The sequence below is a fragment of the Haliotis rubra genome, unplaced genomic scaffold (assembly GCF_003918875.1).
Source record: "Haliotis rubra isolate DU_JTF1 unplaced genomic scaffold, ASM391887v1 Scf939, whole genome shotgun sequence".
Taxonomy (NCBI): Eukaryota; Metazoa; Mollusca; class Gastropoda; order Lepetellida; family Haliotidae; genus Haliotis; species Haliotis rubra.
The window spans coordinates 15,783-36,327 of NW_025767678.1; the positions used below are offsets into that span (position 1 = coordinate 15,783).

The 20,545-nt window shown below is 37.6% G+C and overlaps 1 protein-coding gene across 1 annotated transcript; it reads left to right on the top strand.

Annotated features, from left to right (window-relative positions):
- Positions 1 to 512: 512 nt before the first annotated feature.
- Positions 513 to 5,697, top strand: LOC124264706. Its single transcript, XM_046699472.1, has 3 exons — positions 513 to 661; positions 2,951 to 3,242; positions 3,995 to 5,697. Exons 2-3 carry the CDS (start codon positions 2,951 to 2,953, stop codon positions 5,692 to 5,694), a joined length of 1,992 nt encoding a protein of 663 aa, XP_046555428.1. The 5' UTR covers positions 513 to 661; the 3' UTR covers positions 5,695 to 5,697.
- Positions 5,698 to 20,545: the final 14,848 nt, after the last annotated feature.

The following is a 20,545-nucleotide window of genomic DNA, read 5'->3' on the forward strand; positions in this document are numbered from 1 at the left end:
TTTTGACTGATAAGTATTTAAATGGAAATGAACTTTTAGATAATAAAGTGTTTTAATTATTGGACCATCATGGATAAAATAATTAACGCCAATTGTAACAACTTAGCAAACAATTTCATTTTAAAGAGTTTGTACATTGAAAATGTATGTAAGGAAATCTTGCGTTTACACCCGATAGGTTGCCAAGCCATATTTTTATAGTATTGAGGGGCTTGGCCGGCTTTCATGGCGATCTTTAGCAAAAATGATGTAAGCCCGGGCTTTTTTATATAATGGTAGCTACCGCATCCCTGACCTCGGACGTGACGAGAAGGATCTTCACCACGAGGCTTCCCCTTCCCACTCCAAGCACGATGGACTACGGATTTTGCGATACATGCAGTTGAAAGGGAGGTTTGAAATGAGGCTACATACTCGTGTTCAAATGAAACGACACGCAGAATGAAAGCAACGACAAAACGCTGTGGACATTATCGTGTTATTCCCGTGACACCCTTGACCCTGTCGCCTACAAGCCTTCACTGAAAGAAAATATACTTGTAACCCAGAGCTCAATAACGGGTAGTTGGGGTGCTTTCCGACAACCCACCGCTAACCAGTAGCTATTTATCACGGGATCCAATCTCCCTCTACACCGCCTGTGTGGAACGAGGAAGTAAAGGTAAGTGGGCGTGCTGGCGATATTTGCCAGATTTCAAGTACAGTACAATTCTAACAATGACCAGGTATAGCGATATCATTACTCCGTGATTGATGGACGAGGTGTGAAGAAATACGGTGGTAATAGTGTACTAATTCGGCCATGGTGTTATGTTTCCTGTGTGTGACCTCCCCACTGCTGTGTTGACGTGTCTACTTTCGTTATGTACAGGCAACCGACTACCCTCATCTCACACAAGTTGGTGTGTGGACCTACCGATACACTGACGTCAGTTAATTACTATGTCTATCATATCTACACATAACACAGTTTTGAGACAGTATGCGTGTATAATGTCAAGTGGCACTGCATTTGTTGGGCATTCTCTTACAGCCTACTTTCGTTATCGACATGAGTTATGCAATCTTTGTCAGTACATTATACAGGCGACAATAAACATAAATGCACCCCTATACCGCGACTCTGGTGATACGAAAGGCCTTTATAAGAGACTAACTAAAGACAAATTATATCATTAAAAGTAAACGTATCAAAGTCTACATTTTGGAAAAAAATTAGGCTAATGCTTAGTCTCTGAATAGATATAATTTTGATAGTAACAAACAAACCTATTATAAATTGAAAAGGAGCCCCAGGGAGACCAGAGATTCAGAACCTGGGGATATTTAGACTTGCTTCAATTAGAGGTTTGCCACTGCAGGGGAGGCTAGGCTGTAGGGAAAATGATGTGGTTCAGGGACTGTGAGACAGACTAGAAAAAAATATATGTCAAATTAGTTTCAAAAGTCGTACTTTGGGAGGAAATGACTGAGAGATAAATGAACGTAAGCAATGACATAAGTATATGTGCTTTATCGTGTTGTATACTTGACACGCGAACCCTGACCCCTCGTGTCTTCTCGGAGGGTGTATTTACGTCGTGTTGTGTGTCGTTGCTGACCAGTAGCCGTTTATTATGGGGCTCAACCTCACCCTTCACCGACTGTCTGGAACGAGGAAATGAAGTTGAGTAAACGTGCAGGCGGTATTTGCCAGACTTCACGTACACTACAATTCTAACAATGACCAGGTATAGCGACGTAATTACGCGGTGATCAAACGACAAGGTGTGAAGAAATACGGTGATAATGGTCTTAGAATTCGAGTCCATCCCTCTGTGCTCCGTGGTCTACTTTCACTATGTACGGGTATATCGATATGTACAGCCTAATCTCAGGTGACTCGGTCTGTGGACATAACGGTACATTGACTCAAGATGGAAAACTATTAGAGCTGTCATTTCTACATTTAATAAAATATTTAGACAGTAAATATTCACAGCTGGAGTCGCGTTTGTTGGCGCAAGCAGTTGACACCAGCCTAGCTACTTTCGTTATGCAAATGAGCGCTGATGTCGATGTCAGCGCTATATGTGCCAAGTGCACGAGTCGTTGTTGCTTCTAGGTGTAGATGGCGGGTGTGTAGTCGTCGTCATTAACGTTTTGCGTCAAACGTAAGCTGGACGTCCACGTAGTTGGCAGAAGCAGTGTGATTGTTTGGACACCAAGTTTACACAATGGCAGAAACAAATGTGTTTCATCTTTGTCACTTCATCACAGTACCGAGATCACGCAAGCTGAAAACAAAACTGTCAACCATCCAAGGACTCTCTGTGTACAACATTGCTTAACTTTGACTGATAATTGACTGGGGTCCCAGGGTGGGCACACAAAATATTGATTGCAGAAGACCTTGATCTTAGAATTTTCAGTCTTTATCCAGAACACATACACACAAACACGTGCACGCACGCACGCACGCACGCACACACGCACGCACGCACGCACGCACATACATCTGTGCGGCTTGTCGGCTGTGGTTGCGCTGGTATGTTCAAAAATTTTAAATGAACACTTACTATAGTGTATATATATAGAAAGAATACTAAATGGTGTCCCGTATAGTACCATATTCATTCGTTAAATATTCATTTATTACCCATCCAACATTAGCACAATAACATATCAGAATTCAACTTACAGAACGAGTGCATTACGCCGTCATAACAGGGGTCACGCGTATAAATACATTTCATTTATGATTGTCAACAATAGTCTGTTTACTTTGATTGTTTTAAATGAACAAGGGGTTATGAAAAAGGGTCCAAATAACTTCAACCAACATATCATTTATTTTATATAAATGCTATTACACGCAGCCGGTACTTTGGCCATATTGCCTAGTGCAAATAGTCCCGGCAGCATGCAATGCGTAATTACATTGTGGATTTAATGCATCTTCCGTTTGCAGATGGCGACGTCTCAGAAACTGCAAGAAGATTTTCTCACATGCACCATATGTACAGAAGTATTTGACAATCCGTGCACCCTTGTCTGTTATCACACATTCTGTCGGAAATGTGTCGTCAGCTACACCAAAACCAAACCGGAAGCTATCAATGCCAAGTCTCTGCTGTGTCCTTTCTGCAGCAAGATGACGAAAGTGAGTACCCCTGAGAGACCAATAGATGAGTGGGCGGATGACGTCAAACCGAGCTTTGTCATCCAGGGACTGCTAGACTCATTTGGCCCCGGATGTACAGGTAAGGATCAATGGTAAACTGGTACTGCAATGCACGATGGTCTATTGGATGTGTCTTGCACCTCACTCAAAAGAAAGGAAGGATAAACACGTGTAAAATCTGTTAAATATTCGTCTGTGGTCGTCGTATAAAGTTTGTAGCCGTGTCATTTTCGACTCTTAACCTTTGACTCTTAACTCCCTTACTCAATGAAAAAATGACTTATCTAAATCTACATGTAATTGTAAATACATTCATTATTTACTGATACAAATTTCAATTTGTACCCCCACAATACTCATGAATGCAGTGGTCCTGCATAGCTGTTTTCCAAATATCTTGGTTGAAGTTAAAAGGTAGGGTATTTAGGGTTCAAGTGATAACTCATTTTTCAATATGTCAAACTAGTCATTCAAGTTCCCGAAATCTGAAGTATGTCTTGCAGATATCTATGTTTTATATATCGTGTTATGAGGTAGCTTACACTAAAATTACTGGTCACAACAATTCATAAACCACAACAAATTGTGCAATTACGTATACAGATAGAGTGGGTGAGTTTAGTTTTGGCAATATTACAGCGACGGGGAAACCAGAAATAGGTGTCACTAATTGTGCCCATCTGGGAAATCGAACCCGGATTTTCGGCGTGACGATCGAACGATTTGACTACAAGGCTAGCCTACCGCCCTTAAATAGCTAGATGTGAGAACAAACACTCGATGATACGATGCTGAATGCGTTTCATTCAACCTTGTTTGTTTTTTGTCCAGATACAAAGAACTGCACGTGCTGTCATCGCGAAGGGGAGACAACTCCAGCGACCGTGTGGTGCTCGGTATGCGAAGACGCCCTGTGTGATGTATGTGCTAGGGTGCACAGTCGCATCTCGTCCTCTCGTCATCACGATACAACTGCCCTGACTAGTGAGGCCATTATCCCCAAGAAACGAAACATTAAGTGTAAAGAACACAAGGATAAAAACATCAAATTCCTGTGCAAAGATTGCAAGAAAGTCACCTGTCACACTTGTTGTGTTATCTATCACAGGAAATGTGAATCAGTTGTCACACTGGAGTCGGAATTACCTGCATTAAAGTCCCAGCTGTTGAATAAGAAGGAAACTATTTCGAATAAGCAAATCCAAATGGAAGCAAAAGTTGATGCTTTTAGAGTGAACGTGGTTTCTGAAAAAGCTCGATATGCAAGAATGGAACATGACATCAAGTCTTTTGGTAACAACGCGAGAGAGAAGATAACTCTCATGGAAAATAAACTTCTAGATGAACTGAGAGAAGTTTCTGAAAAGCACATTGAACAACTGACAGCCGACCTAAAATCGGGTGAAATGTCAGTACCGATGTACCGACAACAGACTGAGCTGATAGACCAGATTCTACAATCCGAGTGTGACATGGATGTGTATGAGATGTATCAGGGATGTGAGTCCGGTGATGTGGATGCTGTCGGAGACGTAGACTTGAAGAAGGTGCAGAGAATAGTCAAGATAACGTTGAGACACAACGGAGAGATGCTGAGAAGAGCTCTGGACGATCTACAGCTGGGTGAGATAGATGTCCAGTATGATGGTATGGTGAACTTGGAGGCAACACCTGTATCTCAAGACACCAGTAACGTGCTGGACCTGAAGGGTGCTCCTGTGTTACAGGACACCATTAACGTTAGGGTAGCTGGAGACGCGAATCAAGTATACCCTGTTGACTTAACAGTATTGCCGGTGAATGGTACAGATACAGTGGTTGTAACAGACTACAACAACAACAGTGTGAAGTCCTTCTACACCAGGAACAAACAACGACGTCACAGCAAGCTCAGCCTGGGAGGTAAACCGTGGGGAATAACAAGGCTGAAACACAACCAGGTGGCTGTCACTGTGCCGGGTTCCAGTCAGATTATAACAGTTGAAGTCAACCCTGACCTGGTGCTGCTATCAACCATCACAACCAGCAAACAGTACAGGGGTATAACGTCTCTGACACCATCAACACTAGCAGCAGGTTCTGATAGATGTGTGGATATTCTGGACATGAGAGGAAACTTCCTGAGGTCAATTAAACCTATAGATAGTGGAAAGGAAATTATAGATGCTCCTGACTTTCTTTGTAAAACAAGAACAGGAAACATTCTTGTGTCGGATGGCGGTTCGAAGCGTGTCCTGTGCCTGACAGCTGAAGGGGACGTTGTGTTCACCTACCCTACGACAGGACACACAACACTACGACTTTTACGTGGTATCACAAGTACCAGCACTTGTGACATCCTGGTAACTGACTACTATCAGCACACTGTTGTTCATCTGACTGAGTCAGGACAGTTTGTCAGAAACATACTCACTAAAGATGATGATGTCTCGTTCCCGCAAGGAGTTTGTGTAGATGGACGTGGCCGTGTTTATATTTGTAATTACCGTTCAGGTGAAATCAAAGTATTCAGTTTCAGTAAAACAGTATAGGTATTTGATTCTTTCTCAGTGATCATTGCATCTGTAAATATTACAATTAACTACATTTACAACCACCTGCTGACTGCAGATTGACTGAGCTGGTGTTGACAAATCATCACATGGAATGTACTGTGTGTCTGAGTATTACTAATAAATAGTGTGAATGAGTATTTCTGACTGTATAGTGTGAATGAGTATATCTCATGTATAGCGTGACTAAGTATATCTAATATACTGTGTGACTAACTATATCTATCTAATATACTGTGTCTGAGTATATCTAATATACTGTGTGTCTGAGTATATCTAATGCACAGTGTGACTAAGTATATCTAATATACTGTGTGTCTGAGTATATCTAAGGTAGAGTGTGACTGAGTAAATCTAATGTACAGTGTGACTTAGTATATCTAATGTACAGTGTCTAAGTATATCTAATATACTGTATGGCTGAGTATATCTAATGTATAATGTGACTGAGTATATCTAAAGTACATTGTGTCTGAGTATATCTAATATACTGTGTGTCTCGGTATATCTAGTATACTGTGTGTCTGAGTATATCTAGTATACTGTGTGACTAAGTATATCTAATATACTGTGTGTCTGAGTATATCTAAGGTGCAGTGTGAATGAGTATATCTTATACACTGTGTGTCTGAGTATATCTAGTATACTGTGTGACTAAGTATATCTAATATACTGTGTGTCTGAGTATATCTAATCTACAGTGTGTCTGAGTATATCTAATGTACAGTGTGACTGAGTATATGATATGTACAGTGTGTCTGAGTATATCTTATGTATAGTGTGACTGAGTATATCCATAATACTGTGTGTCTGAGTATATCTAATACACTGTGTGTCTGAGGATATCTAATGTACAGTGTGACTGAGTATATCTAATTTACTGTGTGTCTGAGTATATCTAGAATACTGTGTGTCTGAGTATATCTAGAATACTGTATGGCTGAGTATATCTAATGTATAGTGTGACTGAGTATATCTAATGTACATTGTGTCTGAGTATACCTATTATACTGTGTGTCTGGGTATATCTAACATGCTGCATGACTGAGTATATCTAATGTACTGTGTGACTAAGTATATCTAATGTACAGGGTGACTGAGTACATCTAATGTACTCTGTGACTGAGTATATCTAACATACTGCATGACTGAGTATATCTAATGTACTGTGTGACTGAGTATATCTAATGTACTGTGTGACTGAGTATGTCTAATATACTTTATGACTGAGTATATCTTATGTACACTGTGACTGAGTATATCTAATATACTATGTGGCTGAGTATATCTAATGTACAGTTGACTGAGTATATCTAATGTACGGTGTGGCTGAATATATCTAATGTACAGTGTGACTGAGTATATCTAATGTACAGTGTGTCTGAGTATATCTAATATACTATGTGGCTGAGTATATCTAATGTACAGTTGACTGAGTATATCTAATGTACAGTGTGACTGAGTATATCTAATTTACAATGTGACTCAGTATATCTAATGTACAGTGTGTCTGAGTATATCTAATGTACTGTGTGTCAGAGTATATCTAGTATACTGTATGACTGAGTATATCTAATATACAGTGTCACTGAGTATATCTAATGTAAAGTGTGTCTGAGTGTATCTAATGTACAGTGTGTCTGAGTATATCTAGTATACTGTATGACTGAGTATTTCTAATGTACAGTTCGACTGAGTATATCTAATATACTGTGTGTCTGAGTATATCTAATGCACAGTGTGACTGAGTATATCTAATATACTGTGTGTCTGAGTATATCTAGTATTCTGTATGACTAGGTATATCTAATATACTGTGTGTCTGAGTATATCTAAGGTAGAGTGTGACTGAGCAAATCTAATGTACAGTGTGACTTAGTATATCTAATGTACAGTGTCTAAGTATATCTAATATACTGTATGGCTGAGTATATCTATTGTATAATGTGACTGAGTATATCTAAAGTACATTGTGTCTGAGTATATCTAATATACTGTGTGTCTCGATATATCTAGTATACTGTGTGTCTGAGTATATCTAGTATAGTGTGTGACTAAGTATATCTAATATACTGTGTGTCTGAGTATATCTAAGGTGCAGTGTGAATGAGTATATCTTATACCCTGTGTGTCTGAGTATATCTAGTATACTGTGTGACTAAGTATATCTAATATACTGTGTGTCTGAGTATATCTAATCTACAGTGTGTCTGAGTATATCTAATGTACAGTGTGACTGAGTATATGATATGTACGGTGTGTCTGAGTATATCTTATGTATAGTGTGACTGAGTATATCTAATATACTGTGTGTCTGAGTATATCTAATACACTGTGTGTCTGAGGATATCTAATGTACAGTGTGACTGAGTATATCTAATTTACTGTGTGTCTGAGTATATCTAGAATACTGTATGGCTGAGTATATCTAATGTATAGTGTGACTGAGTATATCTAATTTAGATTGTGTCTGAGTATACCTAATATACTGTGTGTCTGGGTATATCTAACATACTGCATGACTGAGTATATCTAATGTACTGTGTGACTAAGTATATCTAATGTACAGGGTGACTGAGTACATCTAATGTACTCTGTGACTGAGTATATCTAACATACTGCATGACTGAGTATATCTAATGTACTGTGTGACTGAGTATATCTAATGTACTGTGTGGCTGAGTATGTCTAATATACTTTATGACTGAGTATATCTAATGTACAGTGTGACTGAGTATATCTAATATACTATGTGGCTGAGTATATCTAATGTACAGTTGACTGAGTATATCTAATGTACGGTGTGGCTGAATATATCTAATGTACAGTGTGACTGAGTATATCTAATGTACAGTGTGTCTGAGTATATCTAATATACTATGTGGCTGAGTATATCTAATGTACAGTTGACTGAGTATATCTAATGTACAGTGTGACTGAGTATATCTAATTTACAATGTGACTCAGTATATCTAATGTACAGTGTGTCTGAGTATATCTAATGTACTGTGTGTCAGAGTATATCTAGTATACTGTATGACTGAGTATATCTAATATACAGTGTCACTGAGTATATCTAATGTAAAGTGTGTCTGAGTGTATCTAATGTACAGTGTGTCTGAGTATATCTAGTATACTGTATGACTGAGTATTTCTAATGTACAGTTCGACTGAGTATATCTAATGTACAGTTTGTCTGAGTATATCTAATGTACAGTGTGTCCTAGTATATCTAATATACTGTGTGGCTGAGTATATCTAATGTACAGTGTGACTAGGTATATCTAATGTACAGTGTGACTGAGTATATCTAATGTACAGTTGACTGAGTATATCTAATGTACGGTGTGGCTGAATATATCTAATGTACAGTGTGACTGAGTATATCTAATGTACAGTGTGTCTGAGTATATCTAATATACTATGTGGCTGAGTATATCTAATGTACAGTTGACTGAGTATATCTAATGTACAGTGTGACTGAGTATATCTAATTTACAATGTGACTCAGTATATCTAATGTACAGTGTGTCTGAGTATATCTAATGTACTGTGTGTCAGAGTATATCTAGTATACTGTATGACTGAGTATATCTAATGTACAGTTCGACTGAGTATATCTAATGTACAGTTTGTCTGAGTATATCTAATGTACAGTGTGTCCTAGTATATCTAATATACTGTGTGGCTGAGTATATCTAATGTACAGTGTGACTAGGTATATCTAATGTACAGTGTGACTGAGTATATCTAATGTACTGTGTGAATGAGTAGTCTATTTTATAACCGAAGATATATAAAATATTTGAGACTGGGGAAAACTGATATGTAGTGCCAGGTAGTATCACTTGAATGCCCTTTGAACTTAGTGTACCGTATACAAGTTAGAATAATGTTTATTGTGGTATATTGATATATGTACGCTTTAACCACTAGGATAACTTACCGCCCCTTGTTCCTTTGTAATCGGAGTACATTGAAAATAATAGGAGAGCGCTCAGCCAGTTGGATAACGACATTTATGTGTGAGGGTAGATAAAGGTATGTGAAGCAGTGCTGAATCAATGAAGACACACTTACTGGTATCGTTGTATGTTATCTTTAGCTTAAACTTAGAATGCAAAGCATAGTGTCTTCTTCGGGCTAGTACACTATTTGTGAAATTACTTAAATTTCTAAATTAATCCATTGGTATATTAGGTTCATCAAGGTGGACTGATATTCTGTCATTGTGAACAGTTCCGCGTTTGTGATATTTGCTTCAGTGCTAATCACCTTTACCTCAACTTGGAATTGATGACAGATTCCAAGCCTGTTCTTTGTACCTTGAATTATTTTGCATCGTTATAGATATTCATATTTCGTGAATATGACTTGGGATTAGTATGTGTAAATGCAAACGTTCTTCCCATTTTGAGCAGCGTGGAGAAAATGTTTAAACTCCTTGTGGGTAGTACTAGTACTGTTTTTTCCAGCAGTAACTGAGACTTATGTGTGTGTGAAGATGACTTTACAAGATTTACGTTCCGTGTGATATGATTTACTACTTCTCGATCAACGCGTTTCCAATTACATGTACTACATCAGCGCGTTTCCAATCGACAAGATAAAGTACTTCCTGTTATACGACTATTCTCAATAGCCTGTCAAAGGCACTGCTCTGTTCACAGGGTGTGTCTGTGAGTAGTTACATGGTAAAACTTGTTTCCATGTTTATAATTTTAGTCAAGCAGTGTTTTGTATCTATTGTCAGGGTCCGGGAGCTGAAATTGTGTTCCCTATAACCGTTTGCTGTAGGGTTAACGAATGACATTGTTATCAGGGTCACGTGTATCCCTGTGATCTTGGTATTGGAGTTCGTTGTTCAGAGCTGTGGTTATTAGGGGCCGGTTCGTCCTGAGTATCTTCAAGATTCAAGATTCAGTAACATACTAATATTTGTATAGCGCCAATATCCAGCTCAGTTGCTCAAAGGAGCTTTGTTTTTCCCTCGATCATTGGATGTCAATCTCAACTCCCTGGGGACTATTCAACTTTTTCAGCCATTTAGGCTCACCAAGTTAATGTGGCTTTCCCATCCTTTCGAGGTACCCATTGACGGTGGGGTGAAGTGGGTGGTCACAGCTGGGCTCGATCCCGGCACCTTAAGCTCGCTCGATCACTAGCATGACGCATTAGATCACTCGTCCTTATGTATAGAAAAGGATACATGACCCTCTGCACAAATATTCAGTGGACATAATATGAGAGAATTACAGCGAACCTCTTCTCAATTCCTTCTTTACACCCAGAGCAGACATAATGCCATATTTAATAATGTATTATTATCAATTCATTGATAAAGTGTTAGGATGTAGGTTTACATTTCGTCGCCGGAAAACCAGAGTGTACTAAGTCACAAAAAAATGTTTTCGAGAAATTCGATCTTGAAGTTTAGGACAACAATATCTTCTAAACTTTTCAATCGAATTCTTTCAAATTTTGCACATGCATGTGACATGTTAAACAGGATCAGAAGATATCAAATTATTTGCTCAACCTATTGAAATTAATAAGAAATTCACGAAAAATGATTGGAGATAGAACACTTGACCAAAGAAAATCGTTATTTTTCTCAAAACCAAAGTGTTCTAAGTGTCAAAAAACACAGCTAAAACTCAGCTTTATTATTATTATATCGATATTTGATTGTTATTTTCTTTTTACCAGGTTGTATTTGTGTCGTTTAAACCTGTTTTTCTTTCATAAGGACTAAATTTAATTAGATAAAGCAGAAATAAGAACAGAGTTAAAATGTTCCATTTCCATGATGACAATCACTTCAAAATTGGTAAATCTCAATGTCACGTGATCAAATTGTGCTTGCCCATTGGTCAATAGACCGATCCAGTCTGTCAATCAAAACTGGCGCATGCGTCAATTTTGGCCAATCAGCAGGCCGGGCGCGCTGTGTGGACTTGTCAGACTTATTTCCGGGGTCAAACGATGCCTTCGGAGAGATGTGCTTCGAATTATGCCATTTACACTCGCTATATCTATTACATATTGCTGTGATTTGATGTGTACCTTTAACAAAACCATTACGATCAAGACAAAAAAATTGAGGCGGATCAAAGAATGCGATAGGCCTAACGATGAGTTAAATGTCTGCACCGTCGTTCACGAAACCTACGTCTGCCTGCACATGCGAATTTGCACGAATTTACACACTTTTGCACATGTGCAAAATCATTACCACTTGATGACAACAAATAGCAGTTTTGGATTTTGCAAGTGTTATAAACACGGACAATTCTTGTTACTACAAAATTGTTTTTGCTTCACGTTTTTAGTCACTACTGGGCATTGAGTTGGTACACCATAAACCTGACATTCATGAGACAGGCGAGAAAGCCGTGACACAATGTAAACAAACTTGACAGCGAGCTGATTTCGGTTAGGGTCGACCGAAATAGCAAAACTTGTTACATTAAAGAACAATGTGGTGGATATGGTTGCATTCGCTATTAGATATTCTGAAATTTGTCACACATTTTAGGATGTTTTAAAGTTTCACAAGCACAATCTGAAGGCCTATGTACAGTACAGTATCTGTTGATAGTGCAAAATATTCGAAGAGTAATATTTTTTTATCCAAACGGAAATATTGTAAGTGTCGGCAGTTGCCTATCACGCAATATCCAAACATCAAAATTAATTCAAATGAGTGTCTTAAATATTTCAGAATATCTATAAAGAGATGGGACCTTGAATTGATTTAGCTTTACTCAAATGTGAATCGGAGACGAAAACTATGTCAGAAGAATAGTGACTTTCTGGAATATCGGACGGAGTGAAATATAAGTTTATTTCCTAACCATGAGAACATTATCTGTTTTGATTTTTTGTCACAGCATAATTTTTTTACTTGTATGGTGGGGTTTGGGGTGGGGTGGGGGTACATTGGTACATTTTAGGAATAATAACATAGTTCTGTCATTTTAATTATTATTCACTGGAAATGATAGCAAGGTATGTTTTAAGAATCTTGCCTCCTCCAGGAAACGGAAAGGTAATAAAATAGATAATACTACCATCAATTATTAATAATTACTTAATTGTCTCACATATCAGATTCATGTGAAGTTAAGGCAGAACTAGGTAAACAAACACTATATACATATCATGGCTGAAGAAACACTTGGTACTAAGATAACTAGTTTGTTTTAAGTTATATTTGGTCTTTAAATAAAATGTTTATTCAGAGAGTGATCACTAGTATCATCACTCATAATAAAGTTATTTCAACATCCAGAGAATTTGAAAGAAAAACAAAGGCTACGTTTTGTTCACACCCAGGCATTATTCAGTCATGGAACCAAGTAACTTACAGAATTCTAAGTTGACTGTTCATGTAACTGGAATGGATATTGAAACATAACATTCAACCCCGATTTCATGTAATACTTCTTAGAATTCATCAGCTTTTGAGGAGGTTACCAATATTTGAAGACTGGGCCAAAGTAGCGTTTATTAAGATGTTGGTTTTGGACAAATTGTTCAAGGTTTGTTGATGCTTATTTGGAAAATAGGCTTAAATTCATATTAAATTGCACACTGGTTTAATTGCAGGAGGTGAAAGCTTCAGGACATTTTCTTGTATGCTTTCCTAAACTTTTGTTATGACTTTTACCAAATTCTTAAGAAACTATAATATAGTTTGATGACACTAGTAAGTATCTCAGAAAAGGAAATGGATCAGAATTAGTGTTATTTCCCTAAGGGATATGATCTCAGATCTAATAAAACAAAGATTATCATTGTCTAAGAAGCAATAATGTCAATATGTAATTTCATTGACAAATAGCTTTAAACTTTGAATATATTCTTTGCCTCTTATTTACAATAGTAGTTATCAGTTAAATATCTCTGAAGAAAAAGCAGTATATTTGTATGTTGTGTAACATTCTGTTTCAATGCTAGTTAATTGTACAGATAACTGTGGATCCTCTGTTCAAAGATTTTGCATCACACGTTTCCTATTTATGGAAGATGTGTCAGTGTACATGTGCAGACTGTATCTTGGATTCTTTGTGTTTATGGTGGTGTGACATACGTACCTGTAGATAAATGCTGGCAGTTCATGAAGTCCATTATAGTGGAGGTTTGTAGATTAGGATTCCATAACAAAGTACACATAGAAATATAAATTGGAAAGGATTATTATTTAAAAAATGGATTTCCTTATATTCAGTGTCATTTTAGGATGGTGTACAGATTTTGAAGAGAGAAATTTTACTGAGAATAGCTGCAGATTAGCTGCTGAAATTTTGCTTCGGGGTATGTCCAGATACATCCATGGAAACATACTGTGTTAACAGGTCCAGTAACGTTTTCCAGATAATATATATACAGACAAACAAGGTGGACGAAGCACTAGACCGGGATACTGCTTTCCTGCGTTGTCCCTTGAAAGGTAGAAACCCAAGTTTTCACAAACTTAAAGCTGAACAACGGATAAATAAATAAAGGTGGCACGCGCAGTTTTGACAATTTTTTTATAGATACCGGAACGATTTGTAACTTGAACATGTGGTTGTGTTCACGGTTTTTATAATATTACGATGGTGATTTTTGAGAAAAAAACAACAGACATAATTCAGTTACCTTTCCCCTGCTAATATGTTAGACGAACGTGAATTGCCGGATAGATTATTTGGTAGTAAATAGGCTTCCCTGTCTCAGCAGCTGGCTGAGACGATTTTTCATCGGGCATGTAGATCTAACTACCTTTTCACTCGCCAATTATACAACCTGTCAACTAAAATATATTGAAAATAAAATACGTATAACTTTCCTTTTAAAATATCATTCACAAACGACGGATACCAAAGTACAAGCATAATTCATCAACAACATTCGCAATCACGTACGTTTCGCCGGCGGTGACGCCATTGTGATTAGTCCGTGGTTGTCCCCCCTAACGTCAAAAACGAAGTGGGCGGGGCTTATCGACCGGGACTGGATCGGTCTATTGACAACTTGGAACGCTCGAAAATTAACAACATTTCATGGAGATAGAACAAAGTTTCTGTTTGAAAAACCACTTTCAAAGCTGGATCGCACTGTAAAAAGTTGTTAGAGTAATAGATTATGCTCTGAAACCTACCCTGAGCATACTACTCTAAATTTGTCAAAAGTGGACTTAGAACACTCTGGTTTTCAGGCGACGATTTGCTATGAACATTTCCCTTTCAAGAAGTACGTGTTGTTCATTTTGTATAACAGTACAATGTTTACATACAGACAATTTATCTTTTCCACCAAAAGTACAGTTTCCAAATAACTGCCCACTTCTAAACCTGGCTAATATACACATAATGTCTAATGATTTAATACCTATTAAATATCCCTCGCAGCACAATCAAGATTTATTGGATTTATATGATGAAAAAGAACAAATGCATTAACAGTTTTAATACGGTTACTGTTAAATAAAAGCAAAACATTTTTTATTTTGGTAGAGGTCTCCCATTTAAAACAACAACAACAACAAAAACAAAAAAACATTATTTATTCTTTATTTAAACTAATTATTATTGCTTTGCAGTCCATCAGAGGACTCGCCCTTGAATCTTATCATTGTCTCTTCCGCCTAGCCTTTGCTGCATGCATGTTCTCCTGTGAATTTCACAGAGAAAGGGGCCTAATAACGTGTAAACCCCAACCTTATCTCTCCCACAACATAACACTACTACAATGGACATATACATGATCACACACCAACAAGCCTTACAATTACTGTATTGCGTGATGAACTTAACTGGATCAGCGGTGATATGTAATTAGTGTTTGGTCTATCCATATATTCAACAGCTAATTATGAAGAGGGCAGACTGAATTTCTATACACTTCGTTTCACGCCTTACCCTTCGGCCAGGGCTGCGGCTCCTTATTACAACTGCCTTTGGACCATTTCCAGTAACAAAGTCATTGCAAAAAAAAAAAAGACCCGTGAAGGTCCGGGTTAGAATATTGGCCTTCAGTAACCCATGCTTGTCGTAAGAGGCTCGTTGACCTGGTTGACACATGTTATCGGTTTGCAATTGCGCAGATCGATGCTCATGCTCTTGATCACTGGATTGTCGTGTCCAAACTCGATTACTTACAGACCGCCGCCATATTGCTGGAATATTGCTGAGTGCGGCGTCAAACTAAACTCACTCACTCACGCATTGTTTAACTAATCAAGAACCTAATCCGTGAATGGTCCATTATTTGACTACTTGTGAAAACTGAATTCACAGCTCACAGCTGGTTACAAAATATTTTGTGATACAACGTGAGGGGGTTTACCTCTTAACAGCAATGCAGTGTTGTACTTGAAAATGACCTTAGGGATTTTGACACCCTGCTGTTTAACACCAAGTATGTAAGTGTTCGTTTTGCTCTTTGGTCCCTGCACAGTTAATGCATCGAATGTGATACGAAACTTTTTATGAAACTTAGTGATTGTATTGTATTCTGGTGTTTGTGATGTAACTTAGTTATTGTATTGTATTCTGGTGTTTGTGATGTAACTTAGGGACTATATTGTATTCTGGTGTTTGTGACGTAAACTAGTGATTGTATTGTAATCTGGTGTTTGTGCTGTAACTTAGTGATTGTATTGTAATCTGGTGTTTGCGATGTAACTTAGTGATTGTATTGTATTCTGGTGTTTGTGATGTAACTTAGGGACTGTATTGTATTCTGATGTTTGTGATGTAACTTAGTGATTGTATTGTAATCTGGTGTTTGTGTTGTAACCTAGTGACAGTATTGTATTCTGGTGTTTGTGGTGTAACTTAGTGACTGTATTGTAATTTGGTGTTTGTGGTTTAACTTAGTGACTGTATTGTATTCTGGTGTTGGTGATGTAACTTAGTGACTGTATTGTAATCAGGTGTTTGTGATGTAACTTAGTGAATGTATTGTATTCTAGTGTAATTTAGTGACTGTGTTGTAATATGGTATTTGTGATGTAACTTAGTGACTGTATTCTATTCTGGTGTTTGTGGTGTAACTTAGTAACTGTGTTGTAATGTGGTGTTTGTGATGTAACTTAGTGACTATGTTTTAATGTGGTGTTTGTGATGTAACTTTGTGGCTGTATTGTAATCTGGTGTTTGTGGTGTAACTTAGTGACTGTGTTGTATTCTGGTGTTTGTGTTGCAACTTAGTGACTGTATTGTATTCAGGTGTTTGTGGTGTAACTTAGTGATTGTATTGTAATCTGGTGTAACTTAGTTATTGTATTGTAATCTGGTGTTTGGGATGTAACTTAGGGACTGTATTGTAATCTGGTGTTTGTGGTGTAACTTAGTGACTGTATTGTATTCTGGTGTTTGTGATGTAACTTAGTGACTGTATTGTAATCTGGTGTTTGTGGTGTAGCTTAGTGACTGTATTGTATTCTGGTGTTTGTGATGTAACTTAGTGATTATATTGTATTCTGGTGTTTGTGATGTAACTTAGTGATTATATTGTATTCTGGTGTTTGTGATGTAACTTAGTGACTGTATTGTAATCTGGTGTTAGTGATGTAACTTAGTGACTGTGTTGTATTCTGGTGTTTGTGTTGTAACTTAGTGACTGTATTGTATTCTGGTGTTTGTGGTGTAACTTAGTGACCGTGTTGTATTCTGGTGTTTGTGGTGTAACATGGTATAACATGTATGTGCTGTAGTATGAAAAGCTTCATATTTTAATCCTAAACTTCAAATGAAATACCTCCAACAATTACAATGTCAGAAGAATCTTGTCCCGCACTATATCCAGAGACACTCCGATATACCAGGATACATATTGTCAAACTGACAATGGATTTTATAACATGACTTCATTCATTAACCCTTAAATGTCCCTTGCCGTTGCCTACCTAAAAGGATAATGTTCACGAAGATATCTACACAAATTAGGTTGATTTAATAAATGTGCAACATTTTTACAAAACGGATTGTGATAAATGTCATTAACAGGAGGGACGAAAAATAAAATGATCAAGTTGAAGTCTTTTATCTGGCCGAGAACATTGAGTTATTGTAGGCTCATACCTGTGACATTATTGTTTGAAAACGTCTTATTAACTTCATGTAGATTCTTCATGTAATCCTTCTTGTCTATAAATGATAAAAAATAAGATCAGCTATACATGCAGTAATCCTGACCACAATCAGGCCTCTCTGTAACTCGTGGTATTTGTCATTGGTGTTTACTCTATTTGTGTGTACTTAGGCCCCGCAGTGGACAGTGAACAATGACCATTTCTTGCAGCTAAATTGTAAATACGATTGAAAGGGTGATATTATTAAATATATTAAGCTCTAGGAATGATTAAATCCAATAAAAGGTATGAAAATGAACCAGCTGTGATGCAACCTGAAATCTAGGCCTTAGGTGTGAAACCAATACATATCTGTTATGAAAAGGCGAGTTGATCTTCTTAAATCATCTGTCAGTCTTTCAATAATACTATGTCACCAGGTAGCATGGTCCAGCGTAACGACCTGTAAATGGCATGTACATGGTGCTATGCTGTAAGTAAAGCACGACCTTACATATACATCTCGATAATATCTTGCTTTATTGTTGTCACAGTACACATCTGTTTGCCCCGTGTAGCTACCTGAGCTCAGGGTAGAGTATGTGATCTCGATAAACTTGGTCTATTCTCATTTCTTGCTGCGTGTCCCTAAAACCACTGAGAGGTTATATATCCTGAAACCGACATATCAGCAAATCTCGCTTAACTGCGTCTTTCAGATCCAAAAACAAGGCATGTCATGTCAGCGAGGAATATAAAACCTACTGCTCTCTAAGAGAAGCAATTTAGTCCAATCTTGGCAATCATCTTTGGATAGCAGCCATAAATTTTTTTATTATAAGCAATTCAAATCTTTATTAAATATAGAGTGTGACTTGGTAAATAATGAAATCCCTCAATATTTAAAAATTATATATGCCAGATTTCGGTGTTGTAATTTTAAACTAGCAGCTGAAACTGGTAGATAGATCAATGTTGTACATAATGAAAGGCACTGACTGTTTTTTTAAATTAAATGGTATCTTCGTTGTTGAAGATGAATGGCATGTGTTTTATATCTGTGATGCATATACTTATATCAGAAATAAGTACATATCAACATATTTTAGTAATTGTCCATCAATTATTAGTTTTATATATATATTACAGAGTAAAAATGTTAATATCATCAAGGATGTATGTCTATTTTTATACTATGTTAACAAGAAACACAGATCTGAGTGAAATACATAATATGTGCTCTAATTACCCAAAATTTTATGTATATGTATTTTGGGCCGGAGGCCTATTACTGAAATAAATTCTGTCTGTCTGTCTGCCTGTCTGTCTGTCCAAGAGAAGGTTTGTGAATTACGTACGTCGGGGTCCTTGAACCTTTGATTGGCCGTTTACAAGACGGAGCGACATGTATATACCATGTACATATTCGCCACTGTTATATATACAGTCTACCTCTAACATAACATGAATTAAGGTGTAACTGCTGGCAAGTCTAATAGATTGAAAGTTCCCTCTAGTATAGAAGGCAAGTAATACACTCCCTATTTGCCATAGTATCTGAAACCAACAAAATGACTATTAATGAAGATTTCTGTCAGATGGCTCCTACCATCAAATCAGAAGAAACTCAATATTGGTTCAATGAGTTTCTGCCCTACCTCTTCTCCCGCTATCGTTCTGGTCGCTAAAACAGTTTACTGTTTTCAACATCAACATTAGGAAGATGTGAAAAACTAGTCTCGATGCATGGGCTTCAGGAAGCATGTAACGTGTGATGCAGACCAGATCTGACAGAAAATCAGTCCCTTGATCAGTGCAACATCACGTCAATCAAAATTGTGTATTGAGCGCAGGCCAGAGATAGGGTTAGCGGGGCTGTATTCTCTCTATGGCTACACAGAAATGGCCCAGTAAAACTTCAGGTTAGAACAACCCATTGAAGCGTTGCTGACAAAACACAAAAGGCATAGCTCGAATGCACGGGAAAGACTAACACAAGACAGTTGTCTGTATTAAAAGGAGGATTTATGTAAACGGTGTGAGCAAATGCACATATTGTTGTACCTGGGGACATTCTGGGTTGAGGTCTGTGTTCAGGCAGTCGAGAGGAAATGAAACAGTGGAAATAGAATTTTCCTGGTGAACAACACATACCATCACCTCTTCTATGGTATATATCTTTTAATATTAGCTCTGATAATACATTCAAAGACTTCTTTCATTATAATTAGTAAGAAATGTTTTTTCCAAATCTTCTGGGAACGGACCCGAACTAATATTCCTCAAATTCAAATACATGTACCATGTTTATCTATTACTCTGAGTGAGTGATTGAGTGCTTGATTGAATCAGTGAATGTTCCGTTTGATACCACCTTTAGCACATTCAAGGCTGAAGACATCACAAATGGGCTCTGTGATGTGGAGATTCGGACACAGCCTTCGGCGTAACGAGCCGGCGCTTCACCGTTAGGCTTCTACTGACCCCTACGAACAATGCACATGTATTACTGATTTTGCGAAATATTCAGGTGAGCAGTTATGCCAGAAATCAAGTTATATAATCCTGTATTCGGAGAAACGATATACAGAATGAAAGCAAGAACAAAACTCTGTTTGCAATATTGTGTAACCTGCCAGCAGATGGCGTCCTCGCCAGTAACCCATTGCCAACCTGTAGCTATTGGTCACGTGATGCAATTTCCCAGTACAGCAACTGGGTGGAACGAGGACATGAAGGTAAGCTGGCATGTGAGAGATATATATA

Coding starts and splice junctions, on each gene's coding strand:
- LOC124264706 (XM_046699472.1), top strand. CDS start 2,951: ATGGCGACGTCTCAGAAACTGCAAGAAGATTTTCTCACATGCACCATA. Junction 3,243..3,994: donor ATTTGGCCCCGGATGTACAG/GTAAGGATCAAT, acceptor TTTTTTGTCCAG/ATACAAAGAACTGCACGTGC.